Source organism: Acomys russatus, chromosome 4, assembly GCF_903995435.1.
Source record: "Acomys russatus chromosome 4, mAcoRus1.1, whole genome shotgun sequence".
NCBI lineage: Eukaryota > Metazoa > Chordata > Mammalia > Rodentia > Muridae > Acomys > Acomys russatus.
The window spans coordinates 56,646,528-56,674,368 of NC_067140.1; the positions used below are offsets into that span (position 1 = coordinate 56,646,528).

Genomic DNA, 27,841 nt, shown 5'->3' on the forward strand with positions numbered 1-27,841 from the left:
GGTGATATGTGCCATAGAGTCTATGACCAAAAGGCAACTTGCAGGAGTTGGTTCTCGCCTTTCACTATGTGGGTTCTGGGTATTACACTCACGTTATCAAGCTGGGTCCATCACTGAGGGAAGTCGAGGCAGGAACTCAAACAGGACAGGAGCCTGGAAGCAGGGGCTGATGCAGAGGCTATGGAAGGGTGCTGCTTACTGGTTTGTTCAAGGCTTCACTGAGCCTGATTTCTTGTAGAACCCAGGACCACCAGCCCAGGGATAAAGTCACGTGCATGGGCTGGGCCTTCCCCCATCAATCACTAATTTAGAATGCTCTAATGCCAGATTTTATAGAAGCACTTTCTCAATTGAGGTTCACTCCTTTCAGATAACTCTAGCTTGTGTCAAGTTAACATAAAACTAGCCGGCACAGAACACTTTGAAGCAATAACAAGGTTTCTTGAATCTGTGAAGAACATTAAAATCAAAACACTGAATCTTTAATTAGTTTAAAAGTTAAAAAGAAAGAAAAGCAGACACTGAATGGAATCAAGAGCGCCCCCTGTTGGCTACTGATGTGCTGGCTTGGAAACTGCAGGGGCTGTTGTTGCTGCTCTGGGTAGATTTGCCCCTTCCAACAAATCCGTAGGAGGCAGGTGAGGCTCACACCAGATTTGCTGTCTGCTTCTCCAGCTGCCAAGGGCTGTGGACCCTGGGACATAGCTGACTCTAGATATTTATGTCCCAAATTTTAGAAAGGAATTTATTTATTTTTCTTCTAGCCATGAGTTCTGCTGTCACTTTGTCCCCCTCTGAAGGTACATGCTACTCAGGAGACAGCGTGGGAAAGAAGAGGGGTGGCGCTTGGGGCAGTTTTCTTACCCTCTCTGATCCTCGGTTGTTTATTGTTCGTTTTGAGACAGGTTCTCCCGAGGTAGCCCGGGCTGACCTTGAACTAGCCATGCTCCTGCCTCAGCTCCTCCAGTGCTGGGATTACAGGTGTGCACCAATACTCCCAGCTTCTGAGCATCAGCCTTCTGGTTTGAAAGAGTGATGTTGGCCAGGCGGTGGTGGCACGCCCCTTTAATCCCAGCACTTGGGAGGCAGAGGCAGGTGGATCTGTGTGAGTTTAAGGCCAGCCTGGTCTACAGGGCCAGAGGCTCAGCCCAGAACTCCTACAGTTACTAACATTACCTGGTTGTTTCCTTTTTATCTCACAGGAAATTTGTGAGAATCCTCGATTTATCATCGGTGGAGCCAACAGGACTGACATCTGCCAAGGAGATCTGGGTAGGAAACTCCCTCCACTTTACCCTGCCAGGTGACCAAAGGCTAGTTAGTCAGTGAGATAGATCTCCGTTCAGGATGTGAAGGAAGAAATTCTGGGTTTTTTTTTTTTTTTTTTTTTCTTTTAATACAGCTCAGAATGGTTCTTAATTTTTATTTTTTAATTTTTCGAGACAGGGTTTCTCTGTGTAGCCTTGGCTGTCCAGGAACTCACTCTGTAGATCAGGCTGGCTTCAAACTCACAGAGATCCGCCTGCCTCTGCCTTCCAAGTGCTGGGATTAAAAATGTGTGTCACACACCTGTGATGGTCAGAGGACAACTTGTGTAGGGGTCAATTTTTTCTTCTTCTGTGTGGGATCTGGAGGTCCACAACTCTGCACTAAAGGAGTCTTTTTGCCATGTGAAGCAGAGGCCAATGTTCTGTCAGCCTGTCAGCTTGGCTCTTCCACTTCCTTTCCTTTCCTTCCACCTTTTGTTCTGGAAGCCTCCTTCCGGGCAGGCTGTACGCAAGTTCTGTGAAGGGAAATTGGAGAGAACATTTAAAAAGCTATTTAAAACTTGACCCAAAAAGGTGAGAACAACTGAAAAACACTGGCTTCCTTTGTTCCAGAAAGAGAGGCTGAAGGTGTTAGGTGCTGGGACTTCCATTGCCTGAGGGACACTGCCTAGCGTGTGGGAAAACTAAGATCTGAGCCCTTCAAACAAATACGCTGCTTCTGAGGACAGGCTGGCTGGTTCAAAAGAGGGAGCTAAGTGGCTTGGGCAGTTGTCAGCCCCTACCCACCAGCGGGTGACAGTTAGCCTGGGCCCCTAGTAGACCGCTGTGGGACTGTTAGGGTGCCACTTATACCTCTTTGCTAGGCTCGGTGCCCTCTGTAGAATGGTCCTGGGGCAGCTAGCTGCCTAACAAGCCTGTCTTCTGATGCACATCTACTTAGGGGGTGGTTCTCTGACACACAGCTTTCCTTGGTGCCACAAGGGGAAATGGGCTCACCCCGCAAAGACAGAGGACAGCCACGATGACCAATGCTCTGTCTCCACTGAGGCCCTAGAAGGAGGACTCAGTTGACCTTAGGAAAGCATCTAATCCTGAGAGAACGTGTTGCCCTGCTCCTCGTGATGCTGAGGAGGAGTTGCTGTCACTCTGCTTGTCTGGGCTCACACCTAGGTGGGAGCAGACAGGAAGTAAGGCAGTAGCACCATGAGCATCCCAGTTCTTCAGCCATGGGGAGCTTCTGGCTGGGGCTGGGCCTTCTCTTCCCAGAGGGGCAGCCCCCATCTGACTACCTGGTCTGTGTTCGCCTGCAGGGGACTGCTGGTTTCTTGCAGCCATCGCTTGCCTGACCCTGAATGAGCGGCTGCTTTTCCGAGTTATACCCCATGATCAAAGTTTCACTGACAACTATGCAGGGATCTTCCACTTCCAGGTGAGGACACGGGAATGTTGTTGAGGCACCAGCTAGGCGTCAGTTAATGAACTAAGGATAACTTTGGAGAAGGCACCAGAATGCTCCGTTGCATTATGGAATGAAAACAAAGTTACCTTCTCTTGGATTTGTTTAACCAAGAGCCAGCCCACTATTCTCTGTGTCTTTCATCTGTCCATAGTCTGTGGTATCTGATATATGTCATGTGTGTGTGTGTGTGTGTATGTGTGTCTGTCTGTCTGTCTGTCTTTCTGTCTGAATCTGTGCCTGCCTCTAACAGAGGACTTTGCTTTGTAATTATTGAACAGCATGGAAAACACAGCTTGGGAAAAGAGAGATTGTTTGCAGAAATCTTGAACAGATTTTTACAAGGAAAGAAGTTACTTTACTAACCCCAAGTTACCCAGAACAGCACTCAAAAAACCACAACCATATTATCAACATATGTCCACATGTTGCTTCCAACATTTATCAGATATTCGTTCCTTAAGGTTGCTTCCCACCTCTTGTCTGTTTTCAGTAGATTATCACCACAGCATGCATCATCTTAAAGCTATGCATGTAGCCTAGGTTGTAAAGGCTAACTACATGGGAAATCCAAACACAACAAGGTTGGTTACACTGTTCTCTCTCTCTTTTTAAATGTATTTATTTTTATTTTATGTGTATTGGTGTTTTGCCTGCATGTTTGTCTGTGTGAGAATGGCAGCTCTCAGAGTTGTAACTCTAAGACAGTTGTAAGCTGCCATGTGGGTGCTGAGAATTGAACCTGGGTCCTCTGGAAGAGCAGTCAATGCTCTTAACCGCTGAGCCATCTCTCCAGCCCCCTACACTGTTCTCTTAAAGGCCAGTTAAACTTAAATGGGATGAGTACACATTGGACAGCAGGTTAACTACATAGTCCTATATGATCTCAAGGCATATTATTAAATTGGCCGCAAGGCCCATAAATAGTTCAGTCTCTTTGGGGTCAAGAGATATTTTCAGAAAAATATGCCACCACACAGCCACAGTATACCCACCACTGGTCTCCTGTCTTCCACTTCCCAATGGGCCCAGGAAAGGCTCTGTATACCTACCCATGGGCAATGACCCCTTTACTGCTACAAGTTTTGCGAGGAAGCAGTTGTTTATCTGTGCCTCCTGACTTACATACTTTCCACTGTGCCCCAGAAAGGGAGGGAGGAAGGCATCCTGTCTGTTGGCCCCTGTGTCTATTTTTGCCCTCCAGCTGGCTGGCTGTTATGTTATTTGCCTGCAGCCCCCTCAAACAGGTTCTTGAGAGACCTATCTAATAGTGCTGGAGCCCTTTGGGTTTTTGCTGGAATCTGTGGTTCATGGACCATAGCTCTTATACTCTGTATCCTTGCCAACTGAGTTTACACCAAGTCCATAACTTTCCTTCCTAGGCCCTGCAAGAAAATTCTAGTTCTCTGAGCATTTCGTCGCTACTTTGACAAAGACCTGAAATTATTGGTTGTAGAATCAATTTATCCTCTAGAACTTTCCTGGGTACTGATCACCTTGGCACAGAGACATATTCTGAGCTGGATCAGAACAGACCTGAAACCTGCATGTGAGGATCTGGAACTTTCTGGGGTTCTGAGCAGTCTGCCTCCAGCCCTGAAAACTCTGAATGTCCAGAATGCCTCAGATTCCTCAGATGACATTCCACTAATATCAGCATACTCCTATGTGCCCGCCTTTTCCATTTCAGTCCTTCATTTTGTCATCAAGAAATATATAATTCAGCTGGGTGAGGTGGCACAAACCTGTAATCCCAGCACCCAAGAGGCTGAGGCAGGAAGATCATGATAAATTCAAGGCCAGTCTGGGTACCTGGTAAAAACAAGTTGTTTACCTGTGCCCCCCTGATTTCACACACTTTCATCTGTGCCCCAGAAACGGAGGGGGGAAGGCATCCTGTCTGCTGGCCTGTGTGTCTCAAAATCAACAGAAAAAAAAAAAAGAAGCGGGGCGGGGAGGAAGGAAAGAAGAGAAAGAGGATTAAAAAAAATAAAGTTAGCCCAAATAGTTTTTTGGTTTTTGTTTTTTAAGATTTATTTATTTATACAGTATACTGCCTGCATGTAAGCCAGCAGGCCAGAAGAGGGCACCGGATCTCACTATAGATGGTTGTGAGCCACCATGTGCTTGCTGGGAATTGAACTTAGAACCTTTGGAAGAACGGGCACTGCTCTTAACCTCTGAGCCATTGCTCTAGCCCCCAACAGTTTTACTTGATATCACTAGTTCTCAATCCTAGGCACACACTGGAATCACTTGGGATACATGAAAGTACTTATAACCAGGTCCATCCCTTACCTGTGAGGGAAGGAGGAAAGTCCAAGCCCTAAGATATTCACAGAGGACCTAGGGATATGCCCAGAATGGGGCTGTGCTTTTGCCACACACTAAGTGGTCTGCAGCTCCCTGTCCCCCAGAAGGTCACAGCCTAGTTAGAGAGAGATCCACACACTCGAAAGCCAGGCTAGAAGGAACAAGATTCAGGGTGCAAAGCCTGGGAGAGTGCAGTGCTTTGGCTCAGAGTCCTGCAGGGTATGGACTTGGATAAGGCAGTCTATGGGGTGGGACTGTGCTTCTCGCCTCTTGCAGTTCTGGCGCTACGGAGACTGGGTAGATGTGGTTATTGACGACTGTCTGCCGACATACAACAACCAACTGGTCTTCACCAAATCCAACCACCGCAATGAGTTCTGGAGTGCTCTGCTGGAGAAGGCTTATGCCAAGTAAGGTGACGGTTAGGGTGGGCGACAGGATTATAGGTGGGGATATGGCTTTGAAGATTCAGCCAAAGTCTCCCTCACATTGGGCTAGGCCTGTGTGTGTATGTTCCTGGGCATTGAGGGAGTTCAGCCAAGACACTGAGCCAGCTTGAGATCAGGCCCAGGCATGGCGGGGCGTGGTGGTGCATGCCTTTAATCCCAGCACTCGGGAGGCAGAGGCAGGCTGACCACTGTGAGTTTGAAGCCAGCCTGGTCTACAAAGCAAGTCCAGGACAGCCAAGGCTACACAGAGAGACCCTGTCTCCAAAAACCAAACCAAAGATGTGCAAAGGTGTGCAAAAAACCGTCAGCTTCCCACAGCCAGCTCTTTGATCCTGACTTCCTGATGGTGGTTTCAGTCTTGGATCAGCTCAGTGCATCTGTGGAGCTCAGCTCCTAGGATCTGACTTGCTTAAGACCACACACTTGTACCCTATTCAGAAGAGCAAGTTGTCTCTTACCTCAGGTGCTCCAGCTCCCCTGCTAGGTTTAGCAGCCACTGGAAGAGTGCCATGGGGACAGTTGGTGACAATGCATCTGGCCCTCTGTGGCCTCGGGTCATACTTCCTAGAGCTCCTAGACTCCGGATTGACTTTTGTCCTCTCTCTAAGGCTCCATGGTTCCTATGAAGCTCTGAAGGGTGGAAACACCACAGAAGCGATGGAGGACTTCACAGGAGGGGTGACAGAGTTTTTTGAGATCAAGGATGCCCCCAGTGACATGTACAAGATCATGAGGAAAGCCATCGAGAGAGGCTCCCTCATGGGCTGCTCCATTGATGTAAGTGTGCTTCCCGGGAAGCCTTTTACTCAGCTAACAGCAGCGCACAGCTCCCTTCTGGGATGAGTGAATGCTTTAAGGAACAAGAGCCAGATGGGTGAGACGGCTCACGGTAAGGGCGCATCCTACTGAACCTGAGGAAGAAATGGGCTCCCACAACTTGTCCTTTGACTTGTGCACGCACCCTCACCCGACACTAAATAAATGGTTAAAAAAGATATAGGGCAGCCGGGCGTGGTGGCGCACGCCTTTAATCCCAGCACTCGGGAGGCAGAGGCAGGCGGATCGCTGTGAGTTCGAGGCCAGCCTGGTCTACAAAGTGAGTCCAGGATGGCCAAGGCTACACAGAGAGACCCTGTCTCGAAAAACAAAAACAAAAACAAAAACAAACAAAAAAAAAAGATATAGGAACTACCAGTGATTCTAGCAATTTAGAAGTCGAGGCAGGAAGATTGTTAGTTCCGGGCAGGCCTGGGATGCATAGTGAGATCCTGCTTTTAAAAAGAAAAATAAATAAATAAATAAATAAATAAATAAATAGAGCAGGAATGATTCTTGACTTTAAAATGGGCAGTTTTTCCATGGAAATTTATTCCTGGGGATAGGGTGGTTCCCAATTAAAAAACAAAAACCTGAGCAATGACATTCCAATTCCTAAAATTCTGGCAGGAATAGATCCAGAGGCCCCACTGGCAGGAATAGATCCAGAAGCCCCACTGACAGGAATAGATCCAGAGGCCCCACTGGCAGGAATAGATCCAGAGACCCCACTGGCAGGAATAGATCCAGAGGCCCCACTGACAGGTATAGATCCAGAGGCCCCACTGACTGACAGGAATAGATCCAGAGGCCCCACTGACTGACAGGAATAGATCCAGAGGCCCCACTGGCAGGAATAGATCCAGAGGCCCCACTGGCAGGAATAGATCCAGAGGCCCCACTGGCAGGAATAGATCCAGAGGCCCCATTGACAGGAATAGATCCAGAGGCCCCACTGACAGGAATAGATCCAGAGGCCCCACTGACTGACAGGAATAGATCCAGAGGCTCCACTGGCAGGAATAGATCCAGAGGCCCCACTGACAGGTATAGATCCAGAGGCCCCACTGGCAGGAATAGATCCAGAGGCCCCACTGACTGACAGGAATAGATCCAGAGGCCCCACTGACAGGAATAGATCCAGAGGCCCCACCGACAGGTATAGATCCAGAGGCCCCACTGACTGACAGGAATAGATCCAGAGGCCCCACTGGCAGGAATAGATCCAGAGGCCCCACTGACAGGAATAGATCCAGAGGCCCCACTGGCAGGAATAGATCCAGAGGCCCCACTGACTGGCAGGAATAGATCCAGAGGCCCCACTGACAGGAATAGATCCAGAGGCCCCACTGACAGGAATAGATCCAGAGGCCCCACTGACTGACAGGAATAGATCCAGAGGCCCCACTGACTGACAGGAATAGATCCAGAGGCCCCACTGACTGACAGGAATAGATCCAGAGGCCCCACTGGCAGGAATAGATCCAGAGGCCCCACTGGCAGGAATAGATCCAGAGGCCCCACTGGCAGGAATAGATCCAGAGGCCCCATTGACAGGAATAGATCCAGAGGCCCCACTGACAGGAATAGATCCAGAGGCCCCACTGACTGACAGGAATAGATCCAGAGGCTCCACTGGCAGGAATAGATCCAGAGGCCCCACTGACAGGTATAGATCCAGAGGCCCCACTGGCAGGAATAGATCCAGAGGCCCCACTGACTGACAGGAATAGATCCAGAGGCCCCACTGACAGGAATAGATCCAGAGGCCCCACCGACAGGTATAGATCCAGAGGCCCCACTGACTGACAGGAATAGATCCAGAGGCCCCACTGGCAGGAATAGATCCAGAGGCCCCACTGACAGGAATAGATCCAGAGGCCCCACTGGCAGGAATAGATCCAGAGGCCCCACTGACTGGCAGGAATAGATCCAGAGGCCCCACTGACAGGAATAGATCCAGAGGCCCCACTGACAGGAATAGATCCAGAGGCCCCACTGACTGACAGGAATAGATCCAGAGGCCCCACTGACTGACAGGAATAGATCCAGAGGCCCCACTGACTGACAGGAATGGATCCAGAGGCCCCACTGACTGACAGGCCTCTCTTGTCTAGTCTGCTCAGAGCAAGCACCCTCCCAAGCCAACCACATTGCTGGCTGTGGACCTATGCCCGTTATTTCCCTTAGAAAGTTCCCTAATCAGGCCAGGTGTGATGGTGCACACTTTTAATCCCAGAGGCAGGTGGATTGCTGTGAGTTCAAGGCCAGCCTGGTCTACAAAGCGAGCCCAGGACAGCCAAGGCTACACAGAGAAACCCTGTCCCGAAAAAACAAAATAAAACAAAACAAAACAAAAAGCTCCCTAGTCACTAGCTTTGACATCACCGCGGTCCTTGAGCTCTGGGCGATCTTCCTGAGATCCTCTCTTAGTGCATCAAGGTGATAAGGACCGAGACAGGAACCAGGAGAGGCCACCATGGCCTGTTTTCCCCAAGGGAACAGTAGCCTGGGTAACTCCCTTTCAGAGGAAGGGGCGGGGCAAGCTACCTTCCTCCCAGCATTCCCTGTGGGTAGGAAGGCTTGGTTGTCAGTCAGCATAAGAATTACTACACAGGAGAACTCTCCTTTCCCTGTCGCTGTCCTGCATCTTTTCTGCATTTGTGTACTGTTGATGTCTCCTCTTTTGCTTTGTTTGTCACTCCCTTCTTCTGTCTCCTTCCCTTCCTTCCCACCCTCCCTTGTTTGCTCTCTTTCCCTTCCCTGGGTTCTCTGCTTTCCTTCCCATCGGGCCTCAGGATGGCACGAACATGACTTACGGAACTTCTCCTTCCGGTCTGAACATGGGGGAGTTGATTGCGCGCATGGTGAGAAATATGGATAACTCGCTGCTCCGGGACTCAGACCTGGACCCCAGGGGCTCAGATGACAGGCCGTCACGGGTGTGTACACCTCCAGCTATCCGCACTGACTAGCACCACTTGACCTGCATGCCCCGTCCTGCTGATGTCGACTCCCCAGAGCAGGCAGTGAGAACAGAACAATTTCCCTGTGCTTTGTTAGCTCTCGGATAAGGAACGCAGGGCCTCGGCCCTGGAAGGCACACGTCCGTACTGACGGACTAGGCCGTACAGAAAATCACAGGTGAATTTAGCCTCTATTTTCTTATCTAACAGTAACTGCCCAGTATTTGGTATATCATCCATCTGGGCACGAGCCTAAACTATATTTTTGTTTTTTAAAATCCTATTGTGGAGCCGGGCGTGGTGGCGCACGTCTTTAATCCCAGCACTCGGGAGGCAGAGGCAGGCGGATCGCTGTGAGTTCGAGGCCAGCCTGGTCTACAAAGTGAGTCCAGGATGGCCAAGGCTACACAGAGAAACCCTGTCTCGAAAAACCAAAAAAAAAAAATCCTATTGTGGGCCAGGCGTGGTGGCACTCGCCTTTAATCCCAGCACTCGGGAGGCAGAGGCAGGTGGATCACTGTGAGTTCGAGGCCAGCCTGGTTTACAAAAAGAGTCCAGGTCAGCCAAGGTTACACAGAGAAACCCTGTCTCGAAAGTAAATAAATAAATAAAATAAAATCCTATCGTATTATATGTTACATCCTTGCAGCCCTGCTGTTTTGTTGTTCAGGCTCATATTTTTAAAATACAACTAAGTATTCTTTTATAACATTTTAGTAGCTGGACAATATCCTAATGTGCAAATGTCTTATAATTTACTTACTAACACTCTGTTATCAAAAAGTTAGAAGGTTTGGTTTTTTAGTCTGTTTTTTAAAAGCATTTCAATAGAGACATGCTTGTGTACACCCACAATGGCTTCCATGGGACAGGGTCCCAAGAGTAAAACTCCTGAGTTAAAATGATCGGCTGTGTAGAGCCAAAAGCCATCTCAGGTAGCCTCTGATCTAGAATAGGTGTATGGAACAGTGAATGCTGCCCTGCCTTAGTCTCCGTCAAATGAGGAATGAAATCTAAGAGACTAAGATGAAAAAAGTTCCAGCCTCATCTACACCTGTCACCCTGAAGAAGGCTTCTGGAAATTGTACCCTGATACCACGTGGCCCAGAGCGGTTGTCACTAGGCCAGCTGGTGCTGGGATGCCTGTCCGGGTGCTCAGGGGACCTTGTACCTAAGAACCCACAAGACCACAGTTCAGCATCTCTGCTCCTGCTACAGCAGTCCATGCATTCAGACATAGTCATGTCACAGCAGAGAACCGCCCCACTCCCCACCCCCGGGTCCTTAGTACTGGGTGTGAGGGAGGTGAGGTGATGGCAGGAAGGAAGTTTAGGTTTTGCTGGACTCCCTTTCTCAAGTCCTTCTTTTGGGAATAGTCACCTTTAGACAGGCTCAGTGAAAAGCACAGACCCCAGATGCCCCCTCTCCTCTGCTGAGGGGGTGGGGTCTAGAAGGGAGTGGCAAATCCTTTTATTCACTTCCTATTCAAGAACCCACCTAGCTCTCTGGCCATCAGGATAGTGTGATCAGCCAGGGTTTAGGGCTGCATCTTCCTGTTGCTCTTGAAAACACAGTGAGGAAGCCAGGCAGTGGTGGCGCATCCCTTTCATCCCAGCATTCAGGAGGCAGAGGCAGGCAGATCGCTGTGAATTCGAGGCCAGCCTGGTCTACAAAGTGAGTCCAGGACAGCCAAGGCTATACAGAGAAACCCTGTCTTGCAGAAAAAAAAAAGTCAGGGTCTGATTCTGGCCGTAAGGCATACTGTCAGGAAAGCGCGTCAGCCTTAGTGTGAGATAACTCAGAAACGGACCAGTGTGAGCCCTAGCCTCCAAGCAGCAGAGCCTCTGCCCCCAGCTCCTGACAGGCTGTCTGCCTATTGCTCTACAGACCATTGTTCCTGTGCAGTATGAGACGAGAATGGCCTGTGGGCTGGTCAAAGGTCATGCCTATTCAGTCACTGGGCTGGAGGAGGTGAGTCCTGGAAACCCCTGAATTGACCTCTAAAGTCAAGACAACTTTTTTCACTACTCACAGAGCTTGCCAGTCAGGTCCAAGCTGGGTTCTGGGGGGTGAAGAGGCCTATGGGACCTACTAGACATAGATCTAGCTGCAGACACACTTCTTGGTCTGGCTGTGTGGTGAATGCACATGCGATGTGTGTGCATGTGGAGGCCAGGGTCAGTACAGGGCATTCCTCAATGGCTCACCTTGTTTTGAGACAATGTCTCTCACTTAGAGTCTCACCTTACCAGTTGCTTAGATCAGTTGGCCAGTGGGCTCCAGGGGTCCACCCCTCCCTGTGCTGGGGTTACAGACATGCTTGGCTGTGCCATCTTTTTTATATGGGTGCTGGGGATCCAAGCTTGGGTCTCTGGTCTTGCTCAGCAGGTATTTCACCAGCTAGGCCATTTCCCTGGCTCTTCTCTTTGTCTATAACACTGAAGATGGGAATTTTTCTCATGTTTCCAAGGAACAATTAGAAATACTGCTTTTGTCCTACACAGCTGGGTTTGTGTATTACCATGCCTCGTGCTCTCTCATGTTCATTTGCAATATTTGCTTCCTGAAGTTTCCTGGGTCATTTCCCAAGCAGGAACATTGTGAGGCTGTAACACGCCATTGGGCTGCTCATGCCCTGAGGAAAAGAATGGCCTGAGAGAGCCAGTGACTGCATCCTCCACAACACATGACTGGAGAATGGGGCATCTTTTTCTAATTGGCCCAGTGAGAGGAGGCATCTGCTGTAGTTTAGCCAGTAGAAACCTTTTTAAAAACCCCACACAGAGGGCTAGTGAGGTGACTCAGTTGGTAAAAGCATGTATTGTGCAAACCTGAAGACATAAGTTCAAACCTGGAGCCCATGGTAGAAAGAGGACTGATTCCAGAAAGTTGTCTTCTGGTGTCTACATGTGCAGTGAGGCACATGCGCACTCCCCCTCATACCACAACACACACACACACACACACACACACACACACTCATACACACACTTACACATGCACACACACACTCATACACACACTTACACATGCACAGACACTGAAAATAAGGGCTGGAGAGGTGGCTGTGCTGTTGAGAGCACCACAAATCTTCCTGCTCCTTCAGAGCATGTGAGTTTGATTCCCAGCACCATCAAGTGGCTCCCAATCCCCTGTAACTCAAGCTTCAGGGGCTCTGATAACCTCTGGCCTGCTCAAGCACCTGCAGATATGTGGTGCACATAAACTCATGTGGGTAAACATATATACAGCGAGCTTCTGGTTTGTCCACCTGGCAGGCAGCCTTCACACTGGACTCTCTCAAGTCCTACCTACCCCAGCCCTCAGAGCAAGTCAGACGCCCATCTTTCCAAACTTGCTCAAGCTTCAGAGCTGTGTCTCTTTGCCCCAGGCCCTGTTCAAAGGCGAGAAGGTGAAGCTGGTGCGGCTGCGGAACCCCTGGGGCCAGGTGGAGTGGAACGGCTCCTGGAGCGATGGGTAGGTGAGGCAGATCGTGGAGCAACAGAGCCCGGGGCCACACTGGGTTGGGTACCAAACCAAGAGAGTACTGTTGCTACTGGTGCAGCATCACCCTCAAACCAACGACCCACAGAGAAGGATACAGGCGTGGGCGCTCCAAAAAGGCTGGGGGTGAAAGCAGGCGAGCCAGGGACTCAGTGAAGATGACGATGGGCTTAGGCTTGAGAGGAATGACTCGAGAAGAGTCTCTGTGCAGGTTTCTGGACTAAACAGGCAATTCCCTTCGTAGTCTCTTGGTCTCGTCTATAAAATGGAAGCAGCACCAGCACTTTGAGGGGTGTGGTGTGCGCGACAGCTGGGGAAATGCCTGACTGAGGCTGAGTTTATCTTCTTCTCTGTTCACATACTCAAGTCCTGTGAAAGATTTTTACTGCCTATCTCTGAAAAGAACACCCTGGCACCAACAAGACGACCACTATGGAGAAGTCATCACAAAAGCTCCGGAACTTTACAAGCCCCTCTAGAGTTCTGTCAGTCACTGAGGTCAGATGGTCCCTACTAAATGACAGGCAGCCCCTTGTGCTTGAACAATAAGACCCAGCAGTGGAAAGGTCCACACCCAGGCCCTGTGTGGCTGTGTTCTTAGAGACTTCTGCACACATCCTAGCATGGCCACTCCTGGTTCTTTCAGTCTCACATTCATTCACTTAGCAAGTGTTTATTGATCACCTAACAAGTAGAAGGCATGGGGCACGCCGGGCGTGGTGGCGCATGCCTTTAATCCCAGCACTCGGGAGGCAGAGGCAGGCGGATCGCTGTGAGTTCGAGGCCAGCCTGGTCTACAAAGAGTCCAGGACAGCCAAGGCTACACAGAGAAACACTGTCTCGAAAAACCAAAAAAAAAAAAAAAAAAAAAAAAGGCATGGGGCTAACCACTGAGGATAGCCTGTGAATAAGTCACCTCTCAGCGGGGCGTGGTGGCACATGCCTTTAATCCCTGCACTTGAGAGGCAGAGGCTGGCGGATAGCTGTGAGTTCGAGGCCAGCCTGGTCTACAAAGGGAGTCCAGGACAGACAAGGCTACACAGAGAAACCCTGTCTCAGAAAACCAACAAATAAACAAAGAAACAAAAAAAAAAAACAAGGCAGGTCACCTCTTGGCCAGGCGGTGGTGGTGCGTGTGCCTCTAGTCCCAGCACTTGGGAGGCAGAGGCAGGCAGATCTCTGTGAGTTCAAGGCCAGCCTGGTCTATGAAGGAAGATCCAAAGCAGCCAAAGCTACACAGAGAAATCCTGTCTTGAAAAAAAAGAGTCACCTGGCAGTAGACACACAAGATGCTGATTGTGAGCTTGCTGCCTCCTACATTCATAAGCACCCCTACTCCTTGTCACTCATCCACGTGACAGGTCTTTTCTTGCAGCTGACTATATGCTACTGGGGATGTAGTGAGGAATGCGGAAACACAGATTTGTCCCTGTGGGTTTAGGTTCAGTGACAGGATCTCAAAGCCGTAGCCCCTCATGATTTGGGGAGGGGGGATAAAATGTTACCTGGAGGTACAGCTGTGTGAATGGCGCTCTGTGCTGTGGGGAGGCCCTCAGTGCCCCATCATTGTCTCCTCCATAGTCTGCCTTGCCACAGTGACCTTGCTGTGTTTCCAGACTAACTTAGTGCCTTGACGCACTTCCTGTTGTCTCCTCCCTTTCAGGGGTCGCTGAGTGGGGCCATGTCTCTCAGCAATCTCTACTGTGGTTCTGGAGCACCCTGACTCCCAGCACACCCTGAACCCCATTTGGAACCCCATTCTAACCCAGTGAGCCTAAGACAGTGCTTACTTCCTCACTCTAGAGGAGAGAAAGTGTAAAAAGCACCCAGTTTTAGAAACAGTGCTGGGCTGTTTCCTGACCAGGAAAAAAAAAAATAATAACAACAAAAACCCAACCATGTTTGATCTTTTCTTAGCAACTCAGTGGGAACTAAGCTAACAGTTTCGATGAGTTATTTCATGAACTCATCATAGTTCCTGGGTAGGTGATGTAATCGTTTCCCTTCTGCAGCTGAGGAAGTCAAAGCTGACAGGTCCAGTGGCTGTCTAATGATACACAGCTGTCTGTTACCACAGGCGAATCCCAATCTGCCTATTTGTAGAGTCAAGCTTTTAATGAAAGTGCTAGAAGATTCAGCCAGAGACAGTAAGGCCCTTGTGAGCCCATTTGAGGATTTGGTCTTAGTATTTTCAGTGGTGGGAATCGACTCCAGGCCTTCCTACTGAGTGTAGCAGGTTGGAGCTGTGTTTTGATGCCTCTTACTGGCAGTGGTCTGGATATGGCCTTATCCAACTTTGTATTTCTGTGATCCTGGGACCCAGCCCACATCAGGCCTCCCCCTCCTCCTCCACCTTCCTTAATCCCTCCGTTTTCCTACCAGTTGGAAGGACTGGAGCTTTGTAGACAAAGATGAGAAGGCCCGTCTACAACACCAGGTCACCGAGGATGGAGAGTTCTGGTAAGTTTATGACCCAGGCAGGGAGATGAGACCTCAGTCTCCAATCAGAAGCCACCTGGTTCCACCTTTGGCACATCTGGGCTATGTCTTCCCAGGGCCTAGCACAGATGAGGTTCGGGGAAAAAAGAGTGCCAGGTCATAGCAGTGACTGTGCTCAGACCCAGGCCTGCACATGGCAACTTCTGTCCCAGCCACCCTTATGCACTGGCCCTACCATGGTTTTCTTCTAAACCAAGGGGCTTTTAAAAATCTGATGTCCTGTGCCAGCCTTATTCTGGTCATGTCAGCCTTCTGACTCTCAGCAATGTCCCTTACAATGCTTATGGTTCCCAAAGGTCCCAGATGCATTTATTTGTGATGTCATTAGCATTAAAACCATCCTTTTCCTACCAGGCATGGTGGTGCATGCCTTTAATCCCAGCACTTGGAAGGCATGGGCAGGCGGATTGCTGTGAGTTCGAGGCCAGCCTGGTCTACAAAGCGAGTCCAGGACAGCCAAGGCTACACAGAGAGACAGTGTCTTAAAAGAGAGAGAGAGAAAGAGAGAGAGAGAGAGAGAGAGAGAGAGAGAGAGAGAGAGAGAGAGAGCAAACAAACAAAAAAACCCTATCCTTTCCCAAGCGACATATTTTTTCCCTGTGCCTAAAATGTGCCTAGTGATGGTGAAACACACAGTAACATTTTGGAGAATTGATATTCAGCTCTCTGTCATCAAAGACAAATAAGGTATCATATTTATAGGACATTGTAATAGTTTGGGGTAGATATGTCAGAAATGGCAATGCCAGGCACACATCTGTAAGTCCATCATTTACTTGGGAGACAGAGGCAGGAAATCCTGTCTCTCAAAAGCAAGTGAACAAGCAAACTGACAACATCAATGTCTTCTGGGGACTTTATTGTACTGTTTTAGCCCTTGAATCCTCCCTTCCTCGGCCTATGTGAGTCTCTCCTCTTTTTAACCTCTCAGGATGTCATATGATGACTTTGTCTACCATTTCACAAAGCTGGAGATCTGCAACCTCACAGCCGATGCCCTGGAGTCTGATAAGCTTCAGACTTGGACAGTGTCTGTAAACGAGGGCCGCTGGGTGAGGGGCTGTTCTGCTGGAGGCTGCCGCAACTTCCCAGGTGGGAGACCGTCTGCATGGGGGAAGGGCAGAACTCAGTCCAGGCACAATAATATTAGCTACCATTTACTGAGTCTGTACTAAGCTTAAGGATGCACTGTCTTATTAAAGCCTCCCCAGTAAGGAAGGAAATAGCCATGTGGAGGAGTCTCCAACAGGGAGCAGGGAACAGCTCCCTGGTACCTTTGCCAGGAGCAAAGGTGAAGCAGGAAACTGTCAGAACACCATGTCAATCATGTCCAAGGTATACCTGAGGGCCTGGCACCTGCTGCAGTAGTTGATGGCAGAGATGCTAAAAGCCTGACGGAGTCAGTGGCTTCAGAGATGGAGGGGAAGGAATAATGAGTGGTCCCAGTGTAATGACCTGGGTGGAGGAGTCAACACTGTAATACAAGTTGCACAGAACAAAAGTGGGTATTGTTGCTTTTGGTGTGGTTGGTTGTGGAGTGACCGTGAGAGGACTTTGGCTTGTGACATGAAAAGTCTGAGGTACCTATTGATTATCAAGGTAAAGATTTGTAATAGAGGATTGAAGTCACCTACGTTTTAGAGTAGACTTGGTTATATGATAAAAACTCGAAAATGACAGGAGAGCTGGCCTGATAAACTGAGTCTGCGTCCCAGACCCCCCTTAATAGTCAGGCACAGTAATTCCTGTGTCCATAATCCCAGTGATCTACAGTGAGCAGATGGGAAAGGGAGCCAGGAGAATACCCAGAAGCTGAGGGGCCAGTCAGCCCAGCACCCTTGAACAGACACCCTTGAATAAAGTGGGAGGAGAAGACTGATGCTCAAGGTTGCCCTTTGACCTCCATGCACATGCTATGCCATGCATGCACCTTTCACATACAAACATACATGTATCATATACACACAAAACTCAGTATTTTGTAACAAAGAGAAAGAGTAAATAAATGAGAGGAAAAGGGTGGTAGAGAGAGGGTGGAAGTTAGACAAGAAAGTGAGCTCAGGTGTCATTGGAATGCAGAGGTCAGTTAGCTAGTAGGAGTCACCCCAGACAGTTGTAGCACACACCTTTAATCTCAGTGTTCAAGGAGACAGGCAGATCTTTGAGTTCGAGGCTAGCCTGGTCAATAGCCAGAGTTACACAGAAAATTCCTGTCTTGAAAAAAAAAAAAAGAAAGTAGAAGTCACACACACACACACACACACACACACACACACACGTATGTCAGATGCCTAGGGAAACAGCATAGGTGGAACCAAAGGAGAAGCATAAAGCCAAATCCCAGATCTCAGAGACTCACAGCATCGGCTAAAAAAGTAAAGCCGTCAGCAAAGACAGTGAAAGCCCAGAAAGGAGGCGGCCTGAAGGTACTGGGGATTCAGTCCACACAGTCCCCTCTGTAGACAGGCTGCCTTAGAGTTGCCATTGCTGTGGGGTTACACCGTGACCAAAGCAACCTGGGGAGGAAAGGGTTCACTTGGCCTTTCACAGCACTGTTCATCAATGGAGGGAGTGGGGACTGGAACTCACAGAGGAAAGGAACCGGAAGTATGAGCTGGTGCAGAGACCCGTGGAGGGGTGCTGCTTACCTGCTTGCTCGCTCAGCCTGCTTTCTTATAGAATCCAGCCTACAGGCTTTATAGCCTCATCTTTTTTTTTTTTTTTTTTTAAGGTTTATTATTTATACGGTACTCTGCCCACATGCTAGAAGAAAGTACCACATCTCACTACAGATGGTTATGAGTCACCATGTAGTTGCTGGAAATGGAACTCACAACCTTTGGAAGAACAGACAGTGCTCTTTTAACCTCTGAGCCATCTTTCCAGCCCCCTACAGCTCCATCTTCTGGAGGCATTTTCTCAATGGAGGTTCCCTCCTCTCTGATGACTCTAGCTTGTGTCAAGTTGACATAATACCAGCCTGCACAAGGGTAGGGCTCCCACTCATTAATAATAAGACAAATGCTTGAATCAAGCACCTAGACCCAGGGCATCTTACAGTTGTCTGGAGCAGGGAGTAAGCCTCTCAAACTTTTTTACATGTAACTTCTTTTCAATGACGAATTTTTACATACTCCTGGGTATATGGTGTATAAGATAGGTATGCAAATCAAACACTTACTGATAATAAGTCATTAAGAAGTTTACTTGTAAATCTCAACTTAATAGTATCAAAACTCTCTTACAAACCAAGATGATTCTTGAAGCTGTCACACAGGTCCAGTGCTATGGATAGTGGCATATGTCTATATGATTGAACTTGTGTCTCATGCTGGCTGAGACAGAGGGCTTTTGTCTTCATTTCAGATATGAAATAAATTTCTTGTACCAGAAAAAAAAAAAAGAGAAGTTTACTTGTGGGACTGGAGAAATGGTTCAGTGGTTAAGAGCACACTGGATGTTCCTCTAGAGGACCCAGGTTCAATTCCCAGGACCCACATGGCAGCTTACAACTGTCTGTAACTTCAGTTCTAGGAGATCCATGGTACCAGGCATGCATGTGGCATGCGTGCGTGCGCACACACACACATGTATATATATGCAAAATACTCATACAAATAGAATACATAAATCCATATTTTTTTAAGGTTTACTTGTGAGCCAAGGGATATAACACAGTTGATAGTATGCTTGCCTAGCATGCATGACGTCCTGGGTTCAATTCCTTACCCCTCTACAGAATAAAGCACATATAACGGCACACACCTCTAATCCCAGCACTCAGGAGGTAGTCAGGAAAGTTGTCTCAAAAAATTAAAAGAAAATAAATTTATTTTATTTTAAAACAGTTTGTTAGTGCACATATAAGTTTATCACTTATTTGTATGTTAATGAGATAGATGTACTTGTTTACTTTTTTGTTTGGTTTTTGTGACAGGGTTTCTCTGTGTAATAGACCTGGCTGTCCTGGAACTCTCTTTGTAGAACAGGCTGGCCTTGAACTCAGAGATCTGCATGCCTCTGCCTCCAAGTACTGGGATTAAGGCATGCGCCAACATGCCAGCACTTGTTTACTTTTATACAAAAATTTAAATCTTGCTAGATATTAGATACTGTAAAACACAGAGCATCTTCAACATTTTTTGGACTTGGTGGATTTTTGATGTTATAATTGTCAATCTTGAGAATTACATTCATATAAATAAGTAGTACAGATTGTCAGCAGTTAACAGGGCCATTTCAGAAATTTCTAGGAATTCTGTCCTAATTCTAAGTCAAAATCCATTTAGTGGGGACTAGACAGATGGCTTAGTGGTAAAGAGCATTTATTCCTTTTGCAGAGGACCTAGGTTTGGTTCCCAGCACCCACATGGTGGCCCTCTTCTGACCTGCATGGAAACCAGGCATTCATGTAGTGCCCAGACACACATACAGGCAAAGTACCCATATAAATAAACCTCTTAAAGTTACTCCTCACATAGGGAACAGCGGCCACAGGTTCCCAGTCTCATTTTCCTTCCTGCCCTTTTCCCAAGAGGCATATCTGAATGCACGTTTCCTTTCCCCGGGGCGCAGACACTTTCTGGACCAACCCACAGTACCGTTTAAAGCTCCTGGAGGAGGATGATGACCCCGATGACTCTGAGGTGATCTGCAGCTTCCTGGTGGCTCTGATGCAGAAGAATCGACGCAAGGACCGGAAGCTGGGGGCCAACCTCTTCACCATCGGCTTTGCCATCTACGAGGTATGAAGACCCCTCCGCCTGCAGCACAGGGAACACACCTTTCCAGTGGGGGAGAATTGGGAGTTTTCAGCAGGGCCCTCTGGATTTCCTGGTCCTCGGTGACCACACATGTTTGTACCCAGCATAAAAGCCACGGGTGTGGTGGGTAGGACTTGGGCTGGCAGGGTGGTAGCAGGAATTCAAGCCTACAGTCTCTCTCTCTCTCTCTAGTTGCTGGCATTCCCTTCTGCCAACTCTGTACCCCCATTCACATCAGAGGTACTCTTTTTTTCTATTTTGCTTCCAGGTTCCCAAAGAGGTATAGCAGTGGCGGCTGCCAGCCATGGTGTGCAGCATCCCTTGGGGGTCCTAAGTCTGTCTGTGGCTCCCTGAGAAGCTTCCTGGTAGGGTTGGTGAGCAAGGCTTCGAGGAGGCTACCATACCCCATAATGTGCATTTTTCTCCCTTACCACCAGGACACACCCTGCCCATCAAACACACAAACCTTCACACACTCACTCTTTCACACTCGTGCAAGTATAGACTCACAGAGACCCGTTTGAAGGTGGCTGCCTCCTAGGATAGGAGAGTCACCTCCTTCAGAATCCAGTCAAAGTCCTTCCCCATCTTTGGGGCACTTGTCAGCCTGAGGGATTTGGAGTTGAGGATCTTCTGGTTCCAGTGAGTGGCCCTGTCTAGGGAAAGCATAGACCTGACTCTCATTTCTGAATCACAAAGAAAGGAAGAGGATGCAAGATGGGTTGTTCCTGTGGTGTTTTGAGGCCTTAGGAATTGGAAGAGTAGGTAGAGACTGTGACTGTTAGGAAGGGGCCCTTGGAGGGGACAGCCAGCAGGTCCATGCAACTCTTCCGAGGGCCTCGGTCCTCTTGGGCTCTTGTCCTCAGATGCACGGGAACAAGCAACACCTGCAGAAGGACTTCTTCTTGTACAACGCCTCCAAGGCCAGAAGCAAAACCTACATCAACATGCGGGAAGTGTCCCAGCGCTTCCGCCTGCCCCCCAGCGAGTATGTCATCGTACCCTCCACCTACGAGCCCCATCAGGAGGGGGAGTTCATCCTCCGGGTCTTCTCTGAAAAGAGGAATCTCTCTGAGTGAGTGCCAGGCTGGCTCCCCCCACCTGTCTCTAAGAGGTCACTTAGATGGCCCATCCTATAGCCAGAAGGCAGCTGGACCAGTTTCCTTCGGGGCTCTTGGGATACACCCATTGGCCTGTGCCATTCTTCTCTCTGGGCCCATCGCTCCATTTCCCTCACTTGTTTGATTACTTTTTGCAGTACTGGTGATTAAACCTGGGGCCTCGTGCGTGCCAGGCAAGCACTCTGCGGTGGCTTTCATCTTACTTCTTTGAGATAGGGATTTTTTTGTTTTTTGTTTTTTTGTTTTTGTTTTTGTTTTCGAGACAGGGTTTGTCTGTGTAGCCTTGGCTGTCCTAGACTCACTTTGTAGACCAGGCTGGCTTTGAACTCACCGTGGGCGGCAGATGCACTGATGGACCCCGCCTCCCTGAGTTCTGATCCTGGAAGAGGTGTGAGACCTGTTGCTAGGTGGCTGGGCAGTGCTTTGTGGGGGCTGCGGCAACACCGACAAGTAGCTGTGCATCTGGGCTTTTCTGGGAATGGTGTCTACATGAGGCTGGTTCCTGGAGTGAAAGTCCCAGCGTTCTTTCAGATTTAGTCTCAACTTGACCACCAAGAAGCCATGTGACCTGAACACATTTTTAGGGTGGCTGGGCATGGTGGCATATGCCTATAATTTCAGCACTTGGGATCTTTGTGAGTTCAAAGTCTGCCTGATCCACAAAGTGAGTCCAAGACAGCCAGGGCCACACAGAGAAACCCTGTCTCAAAACAAACAAACAAACAAAGAAAAAAAGGTGTGTGTGTGTGTGTGTGTGTGTGTGTGTGTGTGTGATTCCTGCTGCTTCTGGGGGTGGATATTGAGACAAGTTATGTTTGTGTTTTTCCCAGGGAAGCTGAAAATACAATCTCTGTGGATCGGCCAGTGGTAAGTGGTTAGGCTCTTCGAGGTGAGAAGATAGGGAGGGTTGCCACATTCCCAGCCCAGGCAGGGGGCCAGGAGACAGGTGGTGGTGGTGGGGAGAGGCTGGAAGCCGGGGGTGGGGATTGGGGTGGGGTGGGGTGGGGGTGGTGGAGGAGGAGACCACATTTTATCAATCAGAGGAAGGCAGTTGGGCTTAGCACCCGAGGACAAGGGTGCTAACATTAGATTGTTAGGCTGAATCCCATCCAGTTTCTCACAGAAAAAAGGAAATACACGAGGTTGAGGACCCAGGCTCAGAACCTGGATCGTTCACCTCTCACCTTGGTGGCCTGGACAAGTTACAGAACCTCTCTGACTCTGTTTTCTACTCTGCAAATGGAGATAACAGTAATGTCCTGGCCGAGCTTGTGGGGTATAAATCATTAAGCTCACACACGTGCAATGCCTGATGTAGCCACAAGGGCATTTCCAGGCACCCTTCACGTGTGTGGCTTACATCATTTTTGTTGTTGTTGTTGTTGAACATTCTGAGAAATAGATGAGGCTGTCACCTCAGCTTTTCACTTGAGAAGGTTGTGGCTCAGTAGGGTTAAATGGCTTCCTTGCATTTCCAGAGGCAGGAAGTGGCAAGCAAGGGCGGCTGAGACCTCAAGTTCAGATTCTCCCACTTTTAGGCCTAAGAAGCCGAGCGCACGTGTGTGTTGTGGGATGGAAGTGGGGTGTGGATTGAGGAGTTTCAGGTGTGCTGCCGATCTAGTGCCGGGATCCAGGTGCTTTCCTGGCCACTGCACGTCTCATTTCAGTGTCAGGTGCAGCTGGCTCTTACTCACCTTATGGATGCTGGATGCATCAGGGGTTACACACTAAAGACGTCACGGGCTGGGGCTGGGGCTGAGTTTGGAATGCTTGCCTGACATCCACAAGGCCCTGGATTCTATTCTAGCCTAAAAAGGGGAGGAGGGTGGTTCACGGGAGCCCGTACATCACTTGTGTACAGCTGGTTAGTGTAGGGCTCCTATGTATGTTTGTAAACAGCTTTCAAATGACACTTGGTGGGCCAAGCGTGGTGGCTCAGGTGGATCTCTGTGAGTTTGAGGCCAGCCTGGTCTACAGAGCAAGTTCCAGGACAGCCAAGGCTACACAGAGAAACCCTGTCTTGAAAAAAAAAAAAAAAAAGAAAGAAAGAAAAAAGAAAAACGACACTTGGCTTCAGTGCTAAAGGGACAATGTTAGTGGCTCAGCTGACTTGCCATAGGACATAGCAGGTCCAGTGTCACAGCCAAACCTTCTAATTTTACCAAAGAAGCCCCAAACCTGGAGGCCCATATTATATCTCCCTGTTAAATGTTTGCCTAAATATTAAAACAAAATCTCCTGAAGCAAACTCATTTTCACACAGGTTTGACTGAATCACATTTTAGCAACCAATTTTACTTTTGTTTTGTTTTGTTGGTTTGGTTTTTTGAGACAGGGTTTCTCTGTGTAGCCTTGGCTGTCCTGGACTTGGAACTTGCAGCCATTGGCCTGCCTCTGCTGGAATTAAGGGTGTGCATTACCATGCCCAGCTCAGTTCTCTTCTTTTACCATGTGGTTCCCATGGGCACATTTGGGTTGTCAGCCTTGGTAGCAAGCACTTTTACCCACGGAGCCCTCTCATTAGTTTTCATACCCTTTTAAACTCTAATTAATCACAATATTTGGACCCCAGAGCCTTGAGCCACTGGCCATCCTAGAAACTTAATTTTCACCTGCTCCTCGTTTATTGTTCCCCTTTCTATACAGAAAAAGAAAAAAAACAAGGTGGGTATAAGAGGGGGAGTGGGCAGGGCACTGTGCATGTGTGTGTCCATGCATGCCTGTGTGTACACACGTGTAACATGTGTATGTGTGTGTACATGCATGGTGTGTGTACACATGTGTAACATGTGCATGTGTGTGTCCATGCATGGTGTGTGTAAGATGTGTTTCTTCCTCCTCTCCTTGGGGCCTCTGCCGGCGTGGGTACTCTCCCAGGTGCTTGTCTGTATTACCACAATCCCACAGTGATCCCGGGCAGCGGTTCCGTTAGCAGTCCTGTTTTCAGAGGGAGAAAAGCAAGACAAACTAGACTTCCTGAGACCACATGGCCAGAAAGAGACATAGCCAGCAGCACCGGAGCCAGGTGGTTCCCCAGAGTCTGGGCTCTGAAATACCACAGCCATCAAACAAGGTGTGGTGCTTACAGTGGTCCTGGGAATGTGTCACAAAGGCTCTCCTAGCATGCGTGCTGGTCCAGACCGGACTGAACTTGTACCATGTGGTGTGCTTGTGGCACCCCCAGCCCCATATAATACTATTTTTAAGGTAGATACTGCTTATGGTTTTTTGTTTTTGTTTTGGGTTTTTTGTTTGTTTGTTTTTCAAGACAGGGTTTCTCTGTGTAGCCTTGGCTGTCCTGGACTTGCTTTGTAGACCAGGCTGGCCTTGAATTCATGGCGATCCGCCTGCCTCTGCCTCCCAAGTGCTGGGATTAAAGGCGTGCGCCACCACATGCAGCCTGTTTATGGTTTTTGAAAGTGAGGGTTCACACTCAGAGCAGTGAAGTGAAGTGCCAAGGGCACACAGCAAACAAGTGGAGATATTGGAACCAGTACCATATATGTCTACCCCGGGACCAGTCTCTTGTCCTTATTTCTCTAGGGCCTCTTACACTACAATGCCTGTGTTGTCAAGACCTGCATGTGAGTCTGTAAATGCATGGCCGGTAGAGACGCCCCATGGCTATGCCCTGCCCCATGGCTATACCCTGCCCCATGGCTATGCCCTGCCCCATGGCTATACCCTGCCCCCTGGCTATGCCCTGCCCCATGGCTGTGCCCTGCCCCATGGCTATACCCTGCCTCATGGCTATGCCCTGCCCCATGGCTATACCCTGCCCCCTGGCTATACCCTGCCCCATGGCTATACCCTGCCCCATGGCTATGCCCTGCCCCTTGCTATACCCTGCCCCATGGCTATACCCTGCCCCATGGCTATACCCTGCCCCATGGCTATGCCCTGCCCCATGGCTATACCCTGCCCCATGGCTATGCCCTGCCCCATGGCTATACCCTGCCCCATGGCTATACCCTGCCCCATGGCTATACCCTGCCCCCTGGCTATACCCTGCCCCATGGCTATACCCTGCCCCATGGCTATGCCCTGCCCCATGGCTATACCCTGCCCCCTGGCTGTGCCCTGCCCCATGGCTATACCCTGCCCCATGGCTATACCCTGCCCCATGGCTATACCCTGCCCCATGGCTATACCCTGCCCCATGGCTATACCCTGCCCCATGGCTATACCCTGCCCCATGGCTATACCCTGCCCCATGGCTATACCCTGCCCCCTGGCTATACCCTGCCCCATGGCTATACCCTGCCCCATGGCTATAACCCTGCCCCTGGCTATACCCTGCCCCATGGCTGATAGCCCTGCCCCATGGCTATCCCTGCCCCATGGCTATGCCCTGCCCCATGGCTATGCCCTGCCCCCTGGCTATACCCTGCCCCATGGCTATGCCCTGCCCCCTGGCTATGCCCTGCCCCATGGCTATACCCTGCCCATGGCTATGCCCTGCCCCATGGCTATGCCCTGCCCCATGGCTATACCCTGCCCCATGGCTATGCCCTGCCCCATGGCTATGCCCTGCCCCATGGCTATGCCCTGCCCCATGGCTATACCCTGCCCCATGGCTATGCCCTGCCCCATGGCTATGCCCTGCCCCATGGCTATACCCTGCCCCATGGCTATACCCTGCCCCATGGCTATACCCTGCCCCATGGCTATACCCTGCCCCATGGCTATGCCCTGCCCCATGGCTATGCCCTGCCCCATGGCTATGCCCTGCCCCATGGCTATGCCCTGCCCCATGGCTATACCCTGCCCCATGGCTATACCCTGCCCCCTGGCTATACCCTGCCCCCTGGCTATACCCTGCCCCATGGCTATACCCTGCCCCATGGCTATACCCTGCCCCCTGGCTATACCCTGCCCCATGGCTATACCCTGCCCCATGGCTATACCCTGCCCCATGGCTATACCCTGCCCCATGGCTATACCCTGCCCCATGGCTATACCCTGCCCCATGGCTATACCCTGCCCCCTGGCTATACCCCCATGGCTATACCCTGCCCATGGCTATACCCTGCCCCATGGCTATACCCTGCCCCCTGGCTATACCTGCCCCATGGCTATGCCCTGCCCCATGGCTATACCCTGCCCCATGGCTATACCCTGCCCCATGGCTATACCCTGCCCCATGGCTATACCCTGCCCCATGGCTATACCCTGCCCCATGGCTATACCCTGCCCCCTGGCTATACCCTGCCCCATGGCTATGCCCTGCCCCATGGCTATACCCTGCCCCCTGGCTATACCCTGCCCCCTGGCTATGCCCTGCCCCATGGCTATACCCTGCCCCATGGCTATACCCTGCCCCATGGCTATGCCCTGCCCCATGGCTATACCCTACCCCCTGGCTATACCCTGCCCCATGGCTATGCCCTGCCCCATGGCTATGCCCTGCCCCATGGCTATGCCCTGCCCCATGGCTATACCCTGCCCCATGGCTATTTCCTGCCCCATGGCTATACCCTGCCTCATGGCTATACCCTGCCCCATGGCTATACCCTGCCCCATGGCTATACCCTGCCCCCGGTCCCCTCAGATCATCACCGCTGCTTGTTCTGAGATCCCCACAAACTGGGGTCTAAGGAGCCTCCTGGAGCCAAATCTGGCAGAGCTGCTTTGCCACGTGTCCCCTTGGGTGACCTGCACAATCAGCATGGAAGGAGAGTCGGGACTCTCTGGTCAGGCTACTTTTTTGGCTGAGACTGCTAAGGCTGTCTGCACTTTGGCCCCAAGCCCCGCTGCCTTCCACCACCGCAGCATGGGCAGGACATGGCAGCCACTCTCTAGCCCTTCTGTAGCCTGTGCACTTGCATGAACATAGCCTTAAAGTAACCCTCCTGCTTCTGTAGCACCTTCCATCTCTGCACAGCAGTTTGACAATCTCTAATCTATCTGGTCCCCACAAAAGGCCAACCAGAAGGAAAATCAGCTCCAGTAGCTGGTAACAGAGTAAACAGCCAATGAAGGTATTTCTTACCTGAGAGGGAGGCTGGTCAGGGGAGCCATGCCATCAAGCATTTTGAGAGGCTCCTTGGGTACTGAAGGAGTGGAGCCCTGCTCCCTGCTAGGGCCACTATAAACTTGTGGTTATTCCCTCTGCTAATATTATAGTTGTATGCCACCATGATGGACCTCAACAGCCTCATTTTTAGTGGGTTTTATACTGAGTTTCTGGGAGTTTTTCCATTTGAAAACAAATCCACAGAAATGTTGGAAAATCATTGATCACATCATATGCTTTCAGCATTCTTAGTGTTTTTATATGTACTACTTTGTTCTGTCATTAGGAGAAATTGGCTGGGTGTAAAATAGTGGACCCGGTAACCTACACAACACTTATTCTTTTTAATTTTTTCTTTTGGTTTTTCAAGACAGGGTTTCTCTGTGTAGCCTTGGCTGTCCTGGACTCACTTTGTAGACCAGGTTGGACTTTGAACACACAAAGATCCACCTGCCTCTGCCTCCCACTATGCCCGGCTCACTTAATACTTTTTAAAAAATATGAATAAAAGTGAGACAGTATTGAGGTTCAAGCCAGATACAGTGGTATACTCATGATGGGCTACATAGACTCAGCCCTGAACAAAACCACGCCAAACCCCTACTGAGCAAGGTCCAGAAAGGCTTGGCATCTCTCCCCTAGTCATGCAGCTTGTCCATGCAGAGATGGG

General features: G+C 49.8%; 1 protein-coding gene across 2 annotated transcripts in view; it reads left to right on the plus strand.

Annotated features, from left to right (window-relative positions):
• Capn3 (calpain 3) overlaps window positions 1-27,841 on the plus strand; it is a 45,626-nt gene that overhangs the window by 13,879 nt on the left and 3,906 nt on the right. The window contains exons 2-15 of one of the 2 annotated variants that reach the window (XM_051144445.1): window positions 1,203-1,272; window positions 2,579-2,697; window positions 5,314-5,447; window positions 6,095-6,263; window positions 9,101-9,244; window positions 11,156-11,239; window positions 12,660-12,745; window positions 15,155-15,232; window positions 16,203-16,363; window positions 19,847-20,016; window positions 20,303-20,314; window positions 20,901-21,109; window positions 21,986-22,022; window positions 23,802-23,819. In XM_051144445.1, coding sequence (XP_051000402.1) covers window positions 1,203-1,272; window positions 2,579-2,697; window positions 5,314-5,447; window positions 6,095-6,263; window positions 9,101-9,244; window positions 11,156-11,239; window positions 12,660-12,745; window positions 15,155-15,232; window positions 16,203-16,363; window positions 19,847-20,016; window positions 20,303-20,314; window positions 20,901-21,109; window positions 21,986-22,022; window positions 23,802-23,819 — 1,491 coding nt within the window. The remainder of the gene's footprint in view (window positions 1-1,202; window positions 1,273-2,578; window positions 2,698-5,313; window positions 5,448-6,094; window positions 6,264-9,100; window positions 9,245-11,155; window positions 11,240-12,659; window positions 12,746-15,154; window positions 15,233-16,202; window positions 16,364-19,846; window positions 20,017-20,302; window positions 20,315-20,900; window positions 21,110-21,985; window positions 22,023-23,801; window positions 23,820-27,841) is intronic. The other variant, XM_051144446.1, reaches the window with a different exon arrangement.